This window comes from Heliangelus exortis, chromosome 1 (assembly GCF_036169615.1).
Source record: "Heliangelus exortis chromosome 1, bHelExo1.hap1, whole genome shotgun sequence".
NCBI classification, from domain to species: Eukaryota; Metazoa; Chordata; class Aves; order Apodiformes; family Trochilidae; genus Heliangelus; species Heliangelus exortis.
The window spans coordinates 167,894,828-167,914,593 of record NC_092422.1 but is presented as its reverse complement, the minus strand read 5'-3'; the positions used below and the strand labels follow the sequence as shown (position 1 = coordinate 167,914,593).

The 19,766-nt window shown below is 38.4% G+C and overlaps 1 protein-coding gene across 4 annotated transcripts in view; it reads left to right on the top strand.

Moving 5' to 3' along the window:
- TMEM117 (transmembrane protein 117) overlaps positions 1-19,766 on the top strand; it is a 218,502-nt gene that overhangs the window by 104,956 nt on the left and 93,780 nt on the right. For all 4 annotated transcript variants that reach the window (XM_071733565.1, XM_071733564.1, XM_071733566.1 and 1 more), the window contains exon 4: positions 2,859-2,958. In XM_071733565.1, coding sequence (XP_071589666.1) covers positions 2,859-2,958 — 100 coding nt within the window. The remainder of the gene's footprint in view (positions 1-2,858; positions 2,959-19,766) is intronic.

The following is a 19,766-nucleotide window of genomic DNA, read 5'->3' as shown; positions in this document are numbered from 1 at the left end:
GATGTTTTTTTAGAATGTGCTATTCATGTCACATGAATGTACCTTGCTACAGAATATAAGTGTGGCAAATCAATAAGTAGCCTTGCAACAAGGTAGGGAAAATCTGGGGTGACCATGACAGTTAACATGGGTCCTATCCAGAAAGCAAACTAATCAGGTAATGAAAACTGCTCTAATCAGTAGCTAAAGCTAGAAAAAAGTGGTGATTTTTCCACAGCTGAATCTTTGGCCTGTCAATTTGCATGTTTAATTTACTTGGAGAGTACAATGCATAATTTATATTAGACTTAAAGACAACAAGCTATTGGAGAGTATCCAAAGGAGAGCCATGAGGATGGTGAAGAGTCTGGAAGGGATGATCTATGAGCTGTAGCTGAGGTCACTTGGACTGTTCAGCTTGGAGAAAAGAAGGCTGAAGAGTGACCTCTTTGCAGGGAAGGTTTAGGTTAGATATCAGAAAATTATTTTTCACCCAGAGGGCAGTTGAGCACTGGAACAGACTCCCTAGGGAAGTGGTCACAGCCCCAAGCCTGCCTGAGTTAAAGAAGCATTTGGATGATGCTTTCAGGAATGTGGTGTGATTCTGGGAGTGCCCTACACAGCACAGGGACAGGAGTTGGACTTGATCCTGATGGGTCCCTTCCAAGTCAGCAGATTCTATGATTCTGTGCTTTTTGAATTATTTCATGTTTCTAACATTCGTGTTTCAATTTACAAAAAGAACTGTTTGGATGATCTGGTCATTTGGTTTGTTCAAGACTTTTCTGTACATTTGAGTATTGTATCCAGCTCATCTGAGTGTATTTTAAGGTTTAAGAGACTTTTCAAGTCTGCAAAAGCAATTGAATAAATGGATAATTTCCATTTCAGTCAAATAATTGCTTATGTCTAGTTTGATAAGTATAGTGATCAGTGACCTTTCAGCTTTTTTGGATAACCTGTCTTATCTATATCTGCTTTATTTACAGAACCCATGGGGGGATGGTGGCAGGCCCAATATATGTGACAGGGCTTTAGGAGTTACCCGACTGTCCCATTTTTCAGGCAACTTGTGAAAATGCTCAATTAGTTTCTGTACACCTGTAATAATGTATAATGCATATGAGAATGCATAATACATGTGGGAAATGGGAATAAAAATGGTGAGAACTGTGGGGCTTTTGTATGCATTTTGCACTGATGAAAAAGACACAGGTTGCTTTGGGGGGGAATTCCTTACAACTGTCATTTATTGCCATGCCTTTTTTGTTAATGAGACACCTGCTTAAGGAATGCAGACTTGACCACTTTTAACCTTCACAAATGCTGCAAGAATGCAATGGGCAAGACTGAGGGGAAAAAGTAATCCCAAATGTTTCCCAGTTATAAAGAGGATGGAGGATGTTTCTAGGAGGAGTTTTCTTGCCTGTTCATGCAGTCTTCCCTAGAGACTTTAGGCTGATGCAGTAGAGCTGTTCCTGTTTTCTTACATATTCACAACACAACAAATCCTGAATACCGATGACCTTAATAACTATGTGGAAAATAATTAAAAATAGCTTGGAAAAAAATGTGGGTTTGTGGGTTGTTTATTTTTAAATTTCAGCAGAAAATCTTAGCCAGCATTTACATGCTGCTTAGCAGATGAAAGAAAATTTAATGGTATTTTTGTTTGTGGGATATTAGCTGAAAGGTCAAGAAATGTGTGTAATGAAAAGAGTCTGCCTTTAAACATGTGTCATGAAACTATTCAATAACATTGATATTTCTACTCTACAACATATTAACATGTATCTAAAATGTGCTTAAGTCCTGTGCATGGATTTGTGGTAGCAAGATTTCTTAGCCTGGTCAAGTATTTAGATTTTAATAGGACTGCCCCAGAAAGCGGAGCAGTTGCAGGGATGTGGTTTGTTAGTTCCTCAACACTACATTTGGTCTATATTAATGGTAAGACTTCAATAACAGATAACACAGTGATTAAGGAGGTTCTTACATAAAGCTGGGTCAGTTGTGTGCACCCCTAAATAGGCATAACATTGTATAAGCACTGTTTTCAGGTATCTTGAAAGCACAGATATCACTTGGGAAGTTAAAATTTAATCACTATCAGTATCCAATGTGTTAGATACACATTGAAAAGAGTCATCTCTTAAACACTTTGAAAGTCTTTTAGGAAAGGATATGAGTTTATTAAAAAATATTTTAATCCAGCACAAGTAGGTTTACCTTCTTAATTGTCTGTATGACATCTTTATGAACTTGAAAGTAAAGGTCAAACTATTGTGTGATATTTTAAATCCTAACTGTTGCATTATTTAAACAGAATAAAAACACTTCTGGATTAAAGTAAAATGTATAAATGAAAATATATTGTTTATATCAAGAAACAGCATCTTACTGAAATTCTGCAAAGCTTGCTTGAATTCTTCTGTTAGAAAAACGTGATTGTATAACTGGTGGAGTGAAAAGTCAAGTGGTTTTATTATCTTTTTGAAGAGAATGTAAAGGTTTTCATTTTTTGTCATAAACATTTTGCAGAGTCACTGGTTCAGGGAATGTTGCAATTCCATTTAAACAAAGGAAGAGGCAAAATAGTGTAAAATAGTTTATATTTCCAGAAGCCTTATATAATCCTAAAGCCTTTGCCTGTCAAATTTTTAGGACCATCAAAAGAGACGTGGGCTGTAAAATCACATTCATATTTACATTTCTAATTGGAAATGACCTACTCAGTACTGTGTCAAGATTCAGATCTGTCAGAAAAAGTGATTTTGAAAGAAATGGGAAATCTTCCACAGCTAACAGTAAATTTTGTCACTGAAGCAAGTTCTTTATAACTGCATTGTATCTTACAGTCTGCATCCTTGTTTCCACAGTGCGTACATTATAACAGACTTCATGGGCATGAGAAATGAAAATTTTATGAAGGTAGCTGCCGTTGGGACTTGGATGGGAGATTTTGTCACAGCATGGATGGTAAGAAACATAATATTACAATTTAAAATAAAAGGAATGGGTTTGTTTCTTTCAAAGGAGCAAGGAGAGATCAAGAGGAGAAAATTCAAACCAGTACAAAGTTAGCAAAGGCAAAGTACCATAATAGTATGGTGTTTAATTAGCTGGGAATCCAGAAGAGTTTAATTTAAAATATATCAGTTATTTAATTTCTTCTGCTTGTGGATGGAAATTTTGCCATTGACTTCTGCAAGGAAAGCACAGTCACCCTTGTTTGCTATGAAATAACACCATGACTTGCTATCTGGTACAGTGAGTAATGGCTGGAGATAAACAAGTCTAATGAAAAGGATTAAAACAAATTAAAAATAACTGAAAGATGTGATGTGATGAAGAGTGATAGGGATAATGTAATCTAATAATAATACAAGCCAGTTGCATCCCATAACTTGAATGTTGCCTGCTTAAAGTGAAACTATCAGATTGTTTCTCTCTAATTCAGGTATTAGAAGAGTAAAGTTTAACAAAAGATTAAATCTGTTAATGAAGCTGCTTTTAGCATGGATTAAAATTGTATAAAGTTATCTCCTGAAATATGGGCAACTCAAAGATCAGCTTAGTGAAAGAGAACCACTAGGGGACAGTTAGCTGGGAATAGAATGAAGCATGTGCACGTTTTGTTTATTGTTCAGGGAAAGCATTTCTTAAACACAGAGTGATTAAAAGTGGGGTTTTTTTTCTTTTTTTTTTTTTTTTTTATTAAGTTAAATTAAGTTTCTATGGTTAGTGCAGGCAAGAATTTTAAAAATTATGGTTATGACTTTAGTAACTGAAGTGAGAATGACAGTAATTTTAATTGGGAAAAGAAGTGATTTATAAGGTTGTAGAATAGGTTTTATAATTAATGTATTTTTTTGTTCCTAATGTTTCATTGATACCTCTGGTTTCCTGCTCAACATAATCAACGTAATTTAATTAACACAGAGAACATTGCCTGATGTTGAATGTTTATCACATATATCACAAACATGGATGGAAAAGTTGTCAGCACTGTATGTAGGTAGTGACTTCAATAATTAACATAATAACTTGGCATAAGCAAAGAACCAAAGCAAGATGAATGAATTTTAGGACTGTGGTATGTTTTACAAGAAAACAATACAGTTTTAATCAGAAATGACCATAAGATGCTAAGACTATAGTCAATAAAACTGTAGGAATAATCTTCGAAGGGTCTCCTAAGTTTCTGTCAGTTTGTCTTCTATCTTCCATGTATTTAGAACATACTGTACAACAGACAGAAGGAAAAAAAAAAACAAACCATCAAGGATTTTTCAGCATATTGTTCTGTACGTGTCAGCAGTTTGTCCAAGACAAATTATGCTCTGTAAAATGGTGGCCATGAAAACCAAGTACAGAGCAAGTCATCTGTATGTGCATTACAGTAAGGACAATGAAGAATTGATGTATTGACTGATGTTGTCAATGAATGTGGATTTTGTGAATCAGTAATAAATTTCATGGGTACCTCTTAATACCTTTAGCTTGACCCTGTTTTTAATGGGATTCCACAGCTTTATCCCACTATGGAAGGCAAGAGAGAGACTGCAGAGACTGTTTTGGGAAGGGGAGGCTGTTTGCTTTTAAGAAGAGGACTGGTGCTCAGAGGGCAGGGTTTTGGAGGGTAATGGGGAAGGACATATTTTGTTTGCACAAGAATTTAGAGGTGTGGTGATTGCTGTTTACATCTTCAGACCAAAAGGGAACAGTAAGATTGCTGCTGCTTCAATGCAAACCTCTAGGCATGGTGTATGAATCAGTCAGTGGAAGTTACAGTGTTTAAGGGCAACTAAGCCTAGGAACATCAAGAAAATCTACACTATTAGGTACATTGGTGAATGTACAGTGGTGTAAGCCTCCTCACAGCCTAATTTTAGCAATCTCATTCTATATGAACAGGAATTAGCATGTTGCTTATAATATTGGAATTTGCATGTCAAGCCCAGCATAGAACTGATATCAAAGTGGCATGAGTCTTTGCTGGGTGTATTTTACTTCATGAAGTTCTCCAATCCTGTTTTAAAAGAAAACAAACCTATAAGAAAGAAAAACCAAACCTATAAAGGAATCTTTGCACATCTTTACATTCACATAAGTGCTTATATTTTCTAATGCTGAAGAGTTTTCTGTAAAGAAGCCACCCATCCTTAGACTACAAAGTAGAAGATGAAAAAGTAGGTGTAGCTCACTTCCAGTGAAACACACTGGAATTAAGAACTTATTCCCTATTTTATTGGAAACTTTGGAAATAAGCAGCGGTAATGCAGAACAGATGGGATTCCATGTTCAAAATGGGTAATCATTAAACAATAACATTGCCCTAGTACATCAAGGAGAGGCATATTAAATCAGGAAATTGAAATGGGAAGAAAATATGTTTTGGATTTTTTGGGGGGGATTTAAAAGACAGAAGGGAGTCTTCCCCTCAACACCTTCTAGTTCACTGACTCATTTGGTGACAGGGTCTGTCTCAGTTCCTAATAAAATCATTGATATTTTGTCCATCATGTATAATGAGGATGGGGCCATGCTATGGGTGCAAAGAGCTAACTAAAAAAGCTCCAGGAAGTGCATTTATTTGGCCAAATAGACTACATTTTCAGCCTTATGATCCCATTATGTGTTATGGCTTTGCTAGCTGTGAAAGAAATAGATTTTGTTCTGTTCTTTTCATTCACATTTCTCTATTAGGCAATTTTTATCTTCATTCTCTGGTGAAGAAGGCTTCTGTATTACCCTGTTTTACGAGACTAAGATGTCTTGCATGGCAGCTCACAACACAGCTAGTAGAGGGGCCTGTGGGTGGCTCATAAAGAATACTCTTGGGGACTGAAGCCTGTCTATGTGGTCCTTGATGCTATTCACATCAATAGCTGACAAGTTTAAGTGAATTATTACTGCCATGCAAGCACACAGTAAACTTTCAGACTCCAAAACCAGGACTTCTTTCTCTGATGTGCACCACATAAGAACTGAGGCTACATCTAATAAGAACATAACAGTTGTACCAAACCAGGCCAAAAACCCATCCAGCCTCATATCCTGCCTCAAACTATGCCTATGAGCAGAAGCTTACCCAGGAGAGTACAAAGAAGCCAATATTGTGCCAATCCTACATGGTGGTGTCTTCTAGTACTCTTTCCAACTACACACAGTTTTCTGTATGTGGTTACTCTTGATGGATACCTCTTTCCTGTTCTTACCCAATCTTGACTTGAGCCTGAGAACACTTTTTAGCATCCACAGAATTATTTGGCAACAAGTTCCAGAGATCACTGAATAAGGAATCATCTTCTTTTGTTTGTTTTGTTCCTGCTAACCTAATGTGATAGCTTTAGTTCTTTTCTGAAGAGACAAGGAACATCCTTGTACACTTTCTCCCTAATATTTATGATTTTGTAGACATATGTTGCAGTTAGTCTAAATTATCACTTCTTCAGGCTGATGATCTCTAGCCTAGTAAGTTTTTCTTCATTCATGGGCTGTTCCATGTATTTGATTATTCTTATTGCAATTTCTCCAGTTGTGCTATGTCATTCTTCATAAGGAGATTGATCACAACTGAAGGTGTGAATGACCTATGGGTTTTACAGTGATGTTAATGATATTTCCTGATTTTCTGTTCCTTTCCCAATAGTTCCTAACGTTCATGGCAGGGAAGTGTTGACAATACATGCCACTAAGAGCATGTTTTCAGGTACTGAGTTATAACCTCAAATCTTGCTCCTGAGCTATCATGGTCAGGAGAGGGGTGATCGTTTTATAAATGGTCCTAGAATTGTTTTGCCCAGTGTGCATCACTTTGCATTCATCTATAGAGAATTTCATCTGGTGTTTTATTGCCTAGGGACTTACTTCTATAAGGACCATTCTCAATTCTTCACAGTCAGCAAACCATTGTCCTTATTACTGTGCATAACTTAATATCATTATAAAGCCTTCTCACCTCACAGCTCACCCGGGTTGCTTAGGAATATGATGAATGACTGCATGCCCTGCACAAATCCCTGTGGAACTCTGCTAATGACCTCCCTCCATTTCAGCAGCTGTCTGGCTAACCCACTTACCTTCTGTTCCTTGGTGTTTAACCATTTATTTATCATCATAAAGACTTTCCCTAAAACTCTGACTGTTGGGTTTCCATAAAAGACTTTGATGAGGGATTTTTAAAAGCGTTTTAGAAAATTCAGGTTAGGCTATTTCAACCACATCTGCTTTATCATGGGCTTTGTTAACATCAGTCAGTAATCCTGTTCTGAAATATCCCCATGTATAATATTTAGAGAGCCAGCCACTTAGCACTCTTTTTACACCCCCTGTGTTTCCTGCTGCCATTAAAGAAGCATTCAAACAATGTTGGGTGGCCCAGAAAGTACAGTCTGCATGAAAGACATAAGGTCCCAGCTCGGGAGCTATGAATGTGTGGAACAGTGTGGAGTCATCTTCATGTTCATTCCACCTCATTAATTTTCTCTATCCTTTTCCCTCCACACCTCTTAGTCTTACGGCCTGGGCGACCAATTTGCAGGTCAACAAAATTTAAGGTGGGAATATTTTTTTTCTACATTCCTGTACATTGCAGAAGGATCAAAAGAGCCTGAACATGGCTGCTGATGTTATTCTGAAGACAGATATATCTGCATGTGATAAGACCTATATTTTTGGATATGTGCATGAATGACATGTTTCAGAACATCAGCCACAGATATGTAACCTCACTTTCCTAAAAACTTAGTTTGTGGATCTCTTAGGCTGAACAGGGAGAGTCTTAACAAGTTTTTGTTATTTTTGTAGGCAGGTGGAATTTTTGAACTGTAGCTTTGGACAAAGGAACCTGTGTCTGCTAAAGCCATTCTTTGAATCTGGGCCCTTCTTGATCCTCTTGCTGAGAAACCTTTCTGTTCGTTCTCTACTGTACAGGCAGCTGACACAGCTAATTGCTGTAATTTTGGGATAGAAGTGTTTAATTGCCTCAAATGTATACTTGCTTAGCTCTTCATTTTGACTCTGCAAATGGTGGTGTGGTCTTTCCCCATAGATTTGAAGCATAATGGTCTATTATAGTGTACAGTGAAGTTGTGGAGCACATGCATTACACTTTAGTAACCCTATCACTTGATGTTATTTTCTGGTAGATAGCTGTTACCTGTAGATTATGCTCTGTCTGCTTTCTCCTTTATTAAGTTTTTAAAATAAGAATAGTTGAAAAAAAATTGGTGGCTTGCAAACTTTTAGAAAGAGTTTTAACAGTACTAAGAGATACTTTTGACTGTTGTCATTGTGATCCTGAAAAAAGACGTTTATTTATAGAAAAGAACAAGCTGTTAAGTGATTTTGAAGGGCTTTATTTATGCCCATTAAGAGAGATTATTTGCTCATTTGCTCTGAGACATGACTATCTAAGTCAACATGCTAAAGGAATGAAAGATTCATTGCCACTGTACAGAAACTAGGTTGATTTACCTCTTGATTTCATCTTGTAATGTGAATGTGTTTGGGTGTGTTCAAACAAAGTGAGCCAATCCTGATGTGGAAAATACTATCACGTTGCTGAATATAGCTGCTACATACACTGAACTATTACAGTGCAAGTGACTCATTTTGGTTGGAGAAGACCTTTAAGATCATCAGGTACAAGATCATTGGGAAGATGATAGTTAGGAGAAAGGATTGAGGACAACCCTGAGGAGAAGGACAAGGGGGTGGATTAGAAGCTTAACATGAGCTGTCAGTGTGTGCTTGCAGCCCAGAGAACCAACCATGTCCTGGGCTGCGACAAAAGAAGAACAGACAGCTGGTTGAGGGAGGTGATTCTCTCTCTCTTCTCTGGTTTTGTGAGATCTCATCTGGAGTACTGTGTCTAATTCTGGAGTCACCAAGATAAGAAAGACATAGCAGTCCTTGAGTCTGTCAAGAGGAGGGACACTAAAATGATCAGAGGGCTGAAGCACTTCCCCTATGAAGCCAAGCTGAGGAAGTTGGGGTTATCCAGCCTGGATAAGGGGAGGATCTGAGGTGATCTTATAGCAACCTTTCAATATCTGAAGGGGGCCTACTAGAAAGTTGGGGTAGGGCTTTTTGCACGGGATTCAGGTTGGCATTAGGAAGAAATTCTTTCCTGTGATGGTTGTAAGATGCTGGAGCAGGTTGCCCAGGGAAGTTGTGGCTGCCCCCTCCCTGGCAGTGTTCAAGGCCAGATGGGGCCTTGAGCAACCTGGTCTAGTGGGAGGTGTCCCTGCCCATGCAGGAGGGCTGGAACTAGGTGATCTTTAAGGTCTCTTCCAACCCAAACCATCCTATGATTCTTTGAGTCCAACCTTTAATCTACCACTGCCAATTTCATCACAAAGTTGTGTCCCTAATAACCCCATCTACATGTCTTTTAAATACCTCCAGGGATGGTGACTTAACTGCTTCCCTGAGCCTGTTCCAATGCTTGATAACCCTTTTGGTGAAGATATTTTTCCTATCTAATATCCAGTATAAACCTCCCAGGGCAGAACTTGAGGCCATTTCCTCCTGTCCTGTCGCTTGTTACTTGACAGAAGAGACTGATCTGCATCTTGCTACTACCTCCTTTCAGGTAGTTGTAGAGAATGATAAGGTCTCCCTTGAAGCCTTATTTTCTCCCAACCAATCAACCTCAGTTCCCTCAGCCACTCTTCATAAGACTTGAGCTTTAGACCCTTCATCAGCTTCTTTGCCCTTCTTTGGTTTCCAGCATCTCAGTGTGTTTCTTGATGTGAGTGGCAATCATACTGCACGGTCCAGAAGCAGAAGTTCTGACATTACATTTTGAGATAGTTAAAAATTCGAACAGTAATGTGACTGAAAAATAAAATCTTTAGTACAGGGCAGGACACCAGTATAAAAAATATTCTGAAAGTTAGTGTAACATCATCATGAAAAAAAAAATTAAAACTTAAAGTTTCTGGAACTTTCTATGTAACTTTTTAAAATAAAAGAATAGGCACAAATATTTACCCTGGAATTTATGTGAGACTCAGAAAATAATTCTTATTTCCAGGAAATGCCTTTCAGCAAAGCATAATATGTGAGTTTATTAGCAAGCTGTGAAGAATCCACTGTTTTTGATGGGTAGTGCAAGGTAATTTGGAGAATCAGGAGTATTGAATGACTGACACCTTTTCTAACTCATGCCTCTGTCAAGGATTAGGCATGAAAATTCAGATTATGATCATTGTCAAGCTTCTTGATTGTTTCCATTCCAGTGACACATCGAATGACAAAATAAAGCTAATTGAATATACAGTGGCACCTGAAATACTGTACAGCTCACAACTCTTCTGCATTTCAGTGGAAATGAAGTTGAACTATGAAGCATAAAGTGGAAGGAGAAAAGCAAGTGACGTGTTACTTAAGACTACACAGGAATGTGACTAAGAACATCATTGGTGTTTCTTTCCATTCAGAAAAGCAGGCATGATGCCAGTTGCCCTTTCTGTTATTCTGTGTTTCTAGTTTTGTTTTTCCTTCCTCATCTCCAGGGCCAGCCTTGTGTGGAGCCATTCTGTAGCAAGTTGTTCTATTTCCAGGTGATAACCCACTTGTAAATTCATTGACACAATGGCTGCTCATATAACCAGTCATATGACAACTGCTAATTTTGTATTTTCAGTTTTGTAGGGCATGAATGTGCTCACATCCTGCTCTGCTTTGTGCCTGGTGTTTAGTTACATATGGTAGAGTGTGCCTGATGTCATCTGAGTTCATCCAATCATCCCATCAAGTCAGATTGCACTATTATTTATTCATTGATTGATGGTGTAGCCATCTGTTCATATGCTCTAGATTATAATTATCTACCTTTTCAAGCTTGATCTTTTTTTTTTTTTTTTATTCCCCTGTAACCTTGTCATTTGAATCCTGACCATGGATTGCCAGAGGTTTTACTTCATCCCTGACTGTTTCTCTGCCATTTAGTTCATTCAGCTCACTGTCACAGGAGGTATCTTTGCCTATAACCATTTTCTGGTCTTTAAAACATGCACTTGGTATATTTAGCAGTAAAAGCCTCTGGACTTTCTTTTGAGGAAGGTCACAGTCAGCTCTACCTCAGAGCCCAAGAGTGAGAATTGGAAGCCTCAGAGCTGGGTCTCAAAATTTATCCTAGAGTTTCTCCAAAGCAACCTCTGACAGGTTTCTCTGACAAACAAAAACAGTTCTAGGAGTTCTTTCAAATAGATGGGAAATTTGCCCCACTATTTCAGATTTTGTTTTAATTTTTTTTTTTTTAAGAAATGTGACCTCATACACATTTCATGAATTTTTATGTTTCTTTGCTTTGACATAGCATGGGGTAAGAAGAAAGCTGCTTCTTCCAGGAGCTTCTTTCCATCATTGAAACACATTTCAGTTACACACATTTTGTGCTACAGCCCAGCTGGGAATTGTTGCTGCTCCTGGCATTGGCCAAAGGTTCCCATAACTGATATGGAAGTCAATTGGGCAGTTTCACTGCTTCTGTATATGCTACTTAAATGCCCAACCTCAACCACAGGCCAAATAAACAAAAAAACAGTTCTGGTAACAGGAGGTCTGTAAGAAGCTAAGGTGACTGTCATCTGGCTGTGATGAACGTGAAACTGAGGCTGTATGCTTGCTTCCTTTCTATCTAAGACATACCTGTATATTTGATTCTGAGAGTAAAGATACTTTTAATTGTGGAACAGGGATATTATCTGTTCTGAAATCTCCAGTGCTCTGAGATGCTTTAAAAATGTATGAAGAGTCATGTCATCTATATTAATGGCAGCTATTCTTTTCTCCAGATGTAGGTGAAATACGTGGCTCTGTCTTTTTCAAAAGACAGGGTGTAAGGGAGAAGATACATTTTGCTGCTGCTCAAATTTTCTCTAGTTGATTTGTTCTGCAGCCTCAATTAGCCATACAGTTATAAATCAATGACACTTGGGGTCCCATATTGTTTTTCCTTTTTATCATGCTCTCCTTTGCTCTTTTTCATGTAGAACTGTATTTGCTTCTTGATGGTATTTATGCACCAGATCTTGATACACCCTGGTTACATGGATTTAAAAACTAAAGTCAGAGTGCCATGTAAGTTAAAGTCACTCTGCAGCAATTCTGCCTTCTGATGTGATGTACTCCTTAGAAATGGTGTGATTGAGTGGGTGTTAGAAAGGCTGTAGAAGTGGGACTCTTGAAGCTCCATTTTCCTACTGCAGATCTGTGACTACAGATGGCAAATTTGTAAGCTGTTGGAGTCTCTAAGGTGGACCCTTCCTCTCTGGGATAGTCTGGTTCTGTATGAGATTGTAAGCACAAACCTTTTTTACTGAATAGCAATAGAAAAGAATTTTTCTTACTGGAACTGAAATTGTACCCATTACCTCAATAAATCTGCCAAAATATGCAATGAGAAGCTCTATAACAAAACAGGAAGAGGTCGTTTGATACGTATTGTAAAATAAATATTGAACTGACCGTGCAAATTCAGCTGAGGATCTTCAGTGGATTAAATATGTGGTGAAATAAAATATTTTTATCCAGAGGGAGATATTAGCAGCAGATGGCAGTGGTACACAGTAATGCATTTCTTTAATCCTGAATTCCTTCAGGGTCGGTAGGATGAGCTACCAGAAACTCTGTAAAGGGAAAGGAGAAAAGAAGCATGTTTTGTTATGAAAATTATTACAATACTCTTGACTACAAAAATAATATATAAAATCTGTGCTTCTCTATGAAGAGGAGCATTTGGAACTGGTAAAATAAGAAATAAGAGTCTGTTGCTAGTTTTATACATTATTTTGAGGGTGTTCAGCTGAGAAACTTTATTATGAGGTTGGAAGAATCTGCAGATGCATCTGGTGTCTGTTTTCCTTCTGTATAAACTTATGTCTTCTCTATTTACTCTCTTCATTTCACATTCCCTCAAGTGTAATCATCATGACTGAAATCAAGGATCAATTCCTATTGTCTGGGTTTCATCTCTGATGCTATTTTGTAGACTGTAGATATATTTAGACTGTGGCCAGAAAGAAATGGTTTAAATCCTCATGTTACTAGAACACCATTCGTTTTGCATTTAATTATGCTTAAAAATAAAAGTTGATTCTCACAATAGCTACAGTACCTTAAAATGGTATCCCATATTGCCATAGGTTAACTCAACCAACCTGGTGTGAAGATCAGTGCAATATATCAGAAGAGCAATTAAGCAAGTAAATACAGCACAGAATTAATTTTTCTGTGTGGTACTGCATAATATATGAATTTGTTGTAATGCAGTGTGAGGTCTTAGCCCATGCTGGTGAGAACCCAGCATCAAACCAAGTGAGGATTCCTGACTTGAAAGTGAAATAACCAGCTCTGCCCTGTGTGTGCAGAAGATGACTGTAAAGCTGAGCCTAAAATGGAGAAATCTTATGAACTGTCAAACTTGGACTTATGATACTCTAGAAGGTCATTTTTTCAATATCCATACTTAAAATTGTGCTCAGGAATCATTGAAAATTCAACATGTTCAAACACAGCTTCCACAGAAAAAAAAAAAAGAAAAAGAAAAAAGCAGATCTATTGACTTCCAAAAGGTTTTTGTTGCCAAAATCCAAGTCTAATTTTGATGCAGTTCTGATGACTGCAGTAGACTTAAAATATTCAATTGCTTCTTAAAAAATGAGATATTAGAATAAAAAAGTTTCAATGGATTTGAATTAAAATTCATTATAAAACTTCATTTAATGAAAGGCACTCAGTAAGATGAGACTGATCATGTCTTGGTCTGTTTTCATTGTTATTTGACATTAGATGAAATGGGAACTTTAAGTACTTTTTAAAATGGGTACAAAGATAGTCGAGTTTCACTTAAACTTTTGTAAGTACCTTCAAAACCTCCATTAAAAAGCTATTTTTGTAATTTCTTAAAATACTGTGCTTCTCCAAATCGCAAAAGAAATCACTGCCTATTACACTGGCAGTAATAAAAGGGTTTTGCATTTTGCAGACTTTAGGGATTGATCTTTATAGCAACTCATGGAGATAGGTATGCTAATATCCCTCTGCTTTACAATAGAGAACTGAAGAAAAGGGAGATTAAGTTTTCTGAGGGCCAAAGTATTTGTGTGTATATTTTGTGTGTGCCTCTTTGTACCTCTCACGGGCCTCCAGAATATCCACAGTAGATGATGAACAAAATTGATACCTGTGTGGCTTTATACCATCTAACAATAAAATCCTGATGTATCCATTTGCCACATGATCTTCAGTACCCAAGAAGCAGGAAGTGGGGATATCTGTGATTTGCTCAGGTTCATACTTGATCCAGAGAATGAGGGAAGGATTTATGCAGCCACATGGTGGTTTGGTCATAGAAGTGGTATCATTTACATTTGGACATCTACAGATTTGACTTTTTAATCTGAACTGGTTTTCTGAGCCATATTAATAATCAATATAGAGAAAAGGGCCTGCTAAGCCATTGGAGTATACTTGACATCTGCACACTGTAAAAATCCTTATTTCTCCCACAGGCAATAAAGAAACCGTGGGGTGTCTCAGGTTTAGACATTTACATTCAAGGTATTAAAATTATGTTTTTGGATACATACCAGAAGTTGTCCACAAGCCAGCAGAGTTAAAGCATAGCAGCATTTACTGTCAACCAAAACTTGGGAACTAAGGAAGGTAAAGGAATACTTCCAGAGTGGCAAGGCTTTCCTGGTAAAATATTAAAAGAACTTCATCTAAAGTCTCAGGCTTATGCAGCAATGAATAAATTAAACTATAATGCAAATAAAACATAAAGAATTCACATAAAACAGCAGTGTGAAATTGAGAATTGTGTGAATGGTAAAGGGAACAAGCATGACTGCGTGTCCCCCAGAATTTTTAAATTTTACCTTGAAGAAAGCAAGATTGTTAAAAAGAAATGTTATTAAAGTTTTCTAAATTTCAATACTCATTTCAAAGAAAGTCTCTGGGCATTTATAGATAAAACTCTGTGTGTGAGCATGCACAGATTCATTACTGTGCCTGAGAGACAGCCTTTTTGTGCTCTCTCATTAGTAATACAAAACAGCCTTAATCTTTATGAGGCAACTGAATATTATTAATATGAAATTTTCCTAATATTGTGTAAGGCAAAGCATTATACCTTATTTGTTACTAAGCTGGAATGTGACCACAAAAACCCTCAGCTCATTCATTTCTCCTGAATCCTATATCCTGCAGTGATTCCCAGGAATTGTCTTACTGGCATGGCCAAAGCTAGACCAAGCTTATACCATCTACTGTGTTTATTCATGCTTTGTTAACCTACCATTTATATAGATTTAACTTATTTTCAAGCTCATGTTATGTTATTCACTAAAGGCTATTAAATGAGTTCAGGTAGCAAGAATGGCCTCAATCAGCCACATGATGCTCCGAGACAGATATCTGGGAATGACTTTTTGGGCCACAACAACCCCATGGGAAGCCCCAGGCTGGGCACAGAGTGGCTGAGAGCAGCCAGACAGAAAGGGACCTGGGAGTCTGGATTGGCAGGAAGCTGAACATGAGCCAGCAGTGTGCCCAGGTAGCCAAGAAGGCCAATGGCATCCTGGCCTGGATCAGGAACAGCGTGGCCAGCAGGTCCAAGGAAGTGATTCTGCCCCTGTACTCAGTGCTGGTGAGGCCACACTTCGAGTACTGTGTCCAGTTCTGGGCCCCTCAGTTCAGGAAGGAGATTGGGGTCCTGGAGCAGGTCCAAAGGAGGGCAACTGGGCTGGTGAAGGGACTCGAGCACAAGTCCTGTGAGGTGAGACTGAGGGAACTGGGGCTGTTCAGCCTGGAGAAGAGGATGCTCAGGGGAGACCTCATCACTCTCTACAACTCCCTGAAAGGAGGTTGGAGCCAGGGGGGGGTTGGTCTCTTTTCCCAGGCAACCCTCAGCAAGACAAGAGGGCACAGTCTCAAGTTGTGCCAGGGGAAGTTTAGGTTGGGTATTAGAAAGAATTTCTTTATGGAGAGGGTGATCAAGCATTGGAATGGGCTGCCCAGGGAAGTGGTGGATCCTCCATCCCTGGAGACATTTAAAAAGAGACTGGATGTGGCACTCAGTGCCATGGTCTGGTAACTGCAGCGGCAGTGGATCAAGGGTTGGACTTGATGATCTCTGAGGTCCCTTCCAACCCAGCTGATTCTATGATTCTATGATTCTGTGACTTCAGAACAATGCCAGCACCGGTTGATTATTGCTCTGTGAGGGCATAGTTACTTGTCAGGTCAATTGTGCATCTTCTTTCACCTTTGGAAAGGCATAGAGATTTTGGGAGATGAAGGTCTGGTACAGTGAGAGCTGCCTGTCCCTCTGTCATTGAAGGATAAATGCTGCTGCTTTGTTGGGTTATTGAAGACTGAGTTGGTACTCAGCAGAATGAAACCTTGTATTGCTAGAGTGAAACCTGAATTACTAACGAAAGTTATAAAATTCCAGTTATTTGAAAATAATGAATAAGAAGGAGTGTGCTGAGAAGTTAGCTGGAAAGTTTGGTTTGTATTAAAAGCTCTGAAATCTAGGTGTTGAATGATGCTGCAATAATCTGTTAATTCGGAAATTAACTTTTTCATCTTAAGGCACATTTTTTTAACTCACCCCTGACATTGTCTTTTTCTACTCTTCTGTCTGTGTCTCAGTATTGTGGAATATTCCTTGTGATTCCCAAATATCTTTTACTTCAAGTTCTGCCTGTCTCCCTCCCTGCCATCTTCCTTTCTCTACACTGCACAGCAATATCTTAAACTCTTCAGATTTCTTTTTGCCTTTGTCATTTCAAGACTCTTGCCCAGTAATTTTAGGCTGAACAGTTCATACACATTGAACTTCAGTTCTATCACATGGAATCAAAAATCTGCCCACTTAATTGATGATGACTTAATCTATTGTACTGCTGTCCTCTCTGTTTAGTTTTCTCTGACACTTCAATGATGTAAAAAAAGGCACTGTCTTGCACTGTTGTGAGGTTTTTGTGTTTAATTTTTTTTCTTTTTTCTTTTTTCTTTTTTTTTTTTTCAAGCTGTACAATGTTAAGGCTATGCTTTAATAGAATTCATAAGCATTAGTACTGCTAATTTTTAGCACTAGCACAATTGCCTAATCATGGGCAATGGCTGAGTTCCTGCACCCCTGTGCTTGTTGTCTCTGCTGTAATGATGCAGTTTGTTTTGATGCTCAGAGGGGATGGTGGACAAGCTCAAAGCTCTCCCTGGCACTGAGGACCATGCTTTCTGGGCAGTGCTGATGTGTGTTCTCTGATATGTGTGTGTCTCTCTACACCCTCAGGGAGACCTCTCTGTCAAATGTGTCAATAAAAGGTAAATGGTTGAATAACTTTTATTGAGGTTTTAATCAAAGTGGCCCACTAGACTGTATAAAAGGAACTGAAACGAGGAGATTGATAGGAATATAGCAGGGGCACGACCATGGCAATGCACTAGCAGTTTCTAATGGATATAATTTCACAACACTATTAAAGGAAATTGCTGAAGACACGGTGTGCTGCATTAACCCTAGCTGTAACTGTTGTCTTTTACAGAGTTGCACGAGGTGGGATTTGGTGCATGGGGTCCTTTCTCTGAAATTAAGCTACCTGTTTACACCTGCTATGTGAAACGATGCACAGATGCTGACTGAAATACGTTCACTGTAGCACTCAAATGTAGAGCAGGCTTGTCAGAGAAAACTCAGATTGGCATTAGATAATGTGATTCATGAAATAAAATTAATTGCTAAAAATGCATTTCAAAGTTAAGCGTACAACTGCTTCAATGATCAGTTCATTTTTGGTGGAGGAGCGGATTGAATGATTCGTATTTAAATAAGAACAAGTTTTAAAACATAGTAGTAGCACAGGAAAATTGTACTCACTTCACTGCTTTAGCTTGTGTACAATTCACAAATTAGATGACCAAGCAGCAGAACAACATGGCTCTTAAGAAGCACTCAGTGTGCTGTCCATGTATCCATTGCTTGTGAACATCTATGCAAAGCATCCTGACTATCAGCAATACTACTGATAAAGTCAGAAATAAACCTTTCATTGTACCCACAGGTTAAAAGTACTGTTGAAGTCAGAGTCAAGACATTTTTTAAAAGAAAAGAGGAGGCTGAATCAACACATGTCTGTAATAATCCAAACTACACCCTTACCAGTATTGGTATGAATACACGAGAATGATTATACCCTAACTGATACAGTTGTATTTTTCAAGCAGAGTTTAGATTAAGTGCACACACCAGGGAATTGAGGAGGAATCCCTTAGAAATTTTAAGAGAGCTCCCCCTCCTTCTAGGCTGTAGCAATACTGGCTGCTGCTCCAGTTTCAGTTCACTTATAAACATTGAAACCAGCCCCCAGCATCATTTCACTGAGGTCACTTGAGAAAAAAAATTGAATTATTCATTGTGTTTTTAGAAGTTTTTGAACTTCAAATGTTGAGGAGTTCACAGTCTATTGTCTATAAAATACTGAATTACTTCAGAGAGCAATGTTGATTTTGCTCTTGGGGCTCTGCTGCTGCCCATAAAGCATTCAAGCAATGCACTTGTAGTTTATGATGTCAGAAGTGTAATGCCTTGAGTGAATTATGTATGTTTGTATTCATGCCAGGTCATCTTATTACCCTAAAATTTACACACAGGCTGATTGTTTCCCCCAGCTGACAGGTTTTTAAAGTCTGGGCAGCACTTTTCTACAGCAGCACCCATATCTCAGGTGAGGGTAAAGTCCCAGGCCTTAAGTGTGACATCATGATAATATGAAAAGAGTGTTAAAAGTTCAGGCCTGTTCCATCTGGTCCTGATAAATGTTTATGAGTGCCTCTGCCCTTTTTCTTACTGATGCTAATTCATGTTAGAACAAGTATAGTTCCTCTGAGACTAAATCTTCCTTATTTCCAAAAAATACTTGAGGAAATTTTTCAGTCCGTCTCAAGCACTCTACTGTTTAAAATACAGGACTTTTAAGCAGATTGCTTTGAATTTCCTATCACTGTTGAGCAGTTCCCCTGTGTAAAGAAAAAGCACTTTATGGGAAGAGAGAAGTGTCTTTGCGGGCCATTGTCTTTCTAGGGAAAAAAAATCTAAATTTTAATTACCAGTAATTCTAATTCAGTGAACTAGGATTTGGGAAGAAAGACTTGAAACTCAGTTTTCAATTATTGTTATTGATCTCAATATAAAATACACTTATGATAGGGTAAATAGGCAGCCTTCTAGACTTTTTTTCTGGTGTAGGAGCAACATAATAAGAGCAATTATGAAAGTATATTAGTTATGCTTATTTAGTATTTACATTTGACAATGATTGTACACTGATGGCTGGTACCCAATCCTTCCATCTATTTTGCAAGATTTGGTTGGTGGGCAGGAAACTTATTTGGGAGGATATGCTAAAGGACTGAGAACTGTAGCTGGTGAACTTCAGTCATTTCCCCCTCTTCTGATTGGTAGGGCTCTCATGGATGTTTAGCTTCTGTAAAATCAGGTCTTCTGCATTGCTGAGCCTCTCCTCTTGGCTGACAGCTTCATTGGTCCATGGGAACAGAGCTGTCAGAGGAGGTCAGCACTGCAGAGGGGTGGAAGTCTCTCAAGTACCCAGGGCCAGTCCCACAGAGAGTTTTGACGACCATGGCAATGACCTTCACCTGGGCACTGAAATCATGGTGGAGTTTGTGCTAAGCCCAGCATGCCAGGAGGATGTGTTCATAGTGGTTTGTGTTGCTAAGCAGACTAGCAGCTGTTTTGTGTA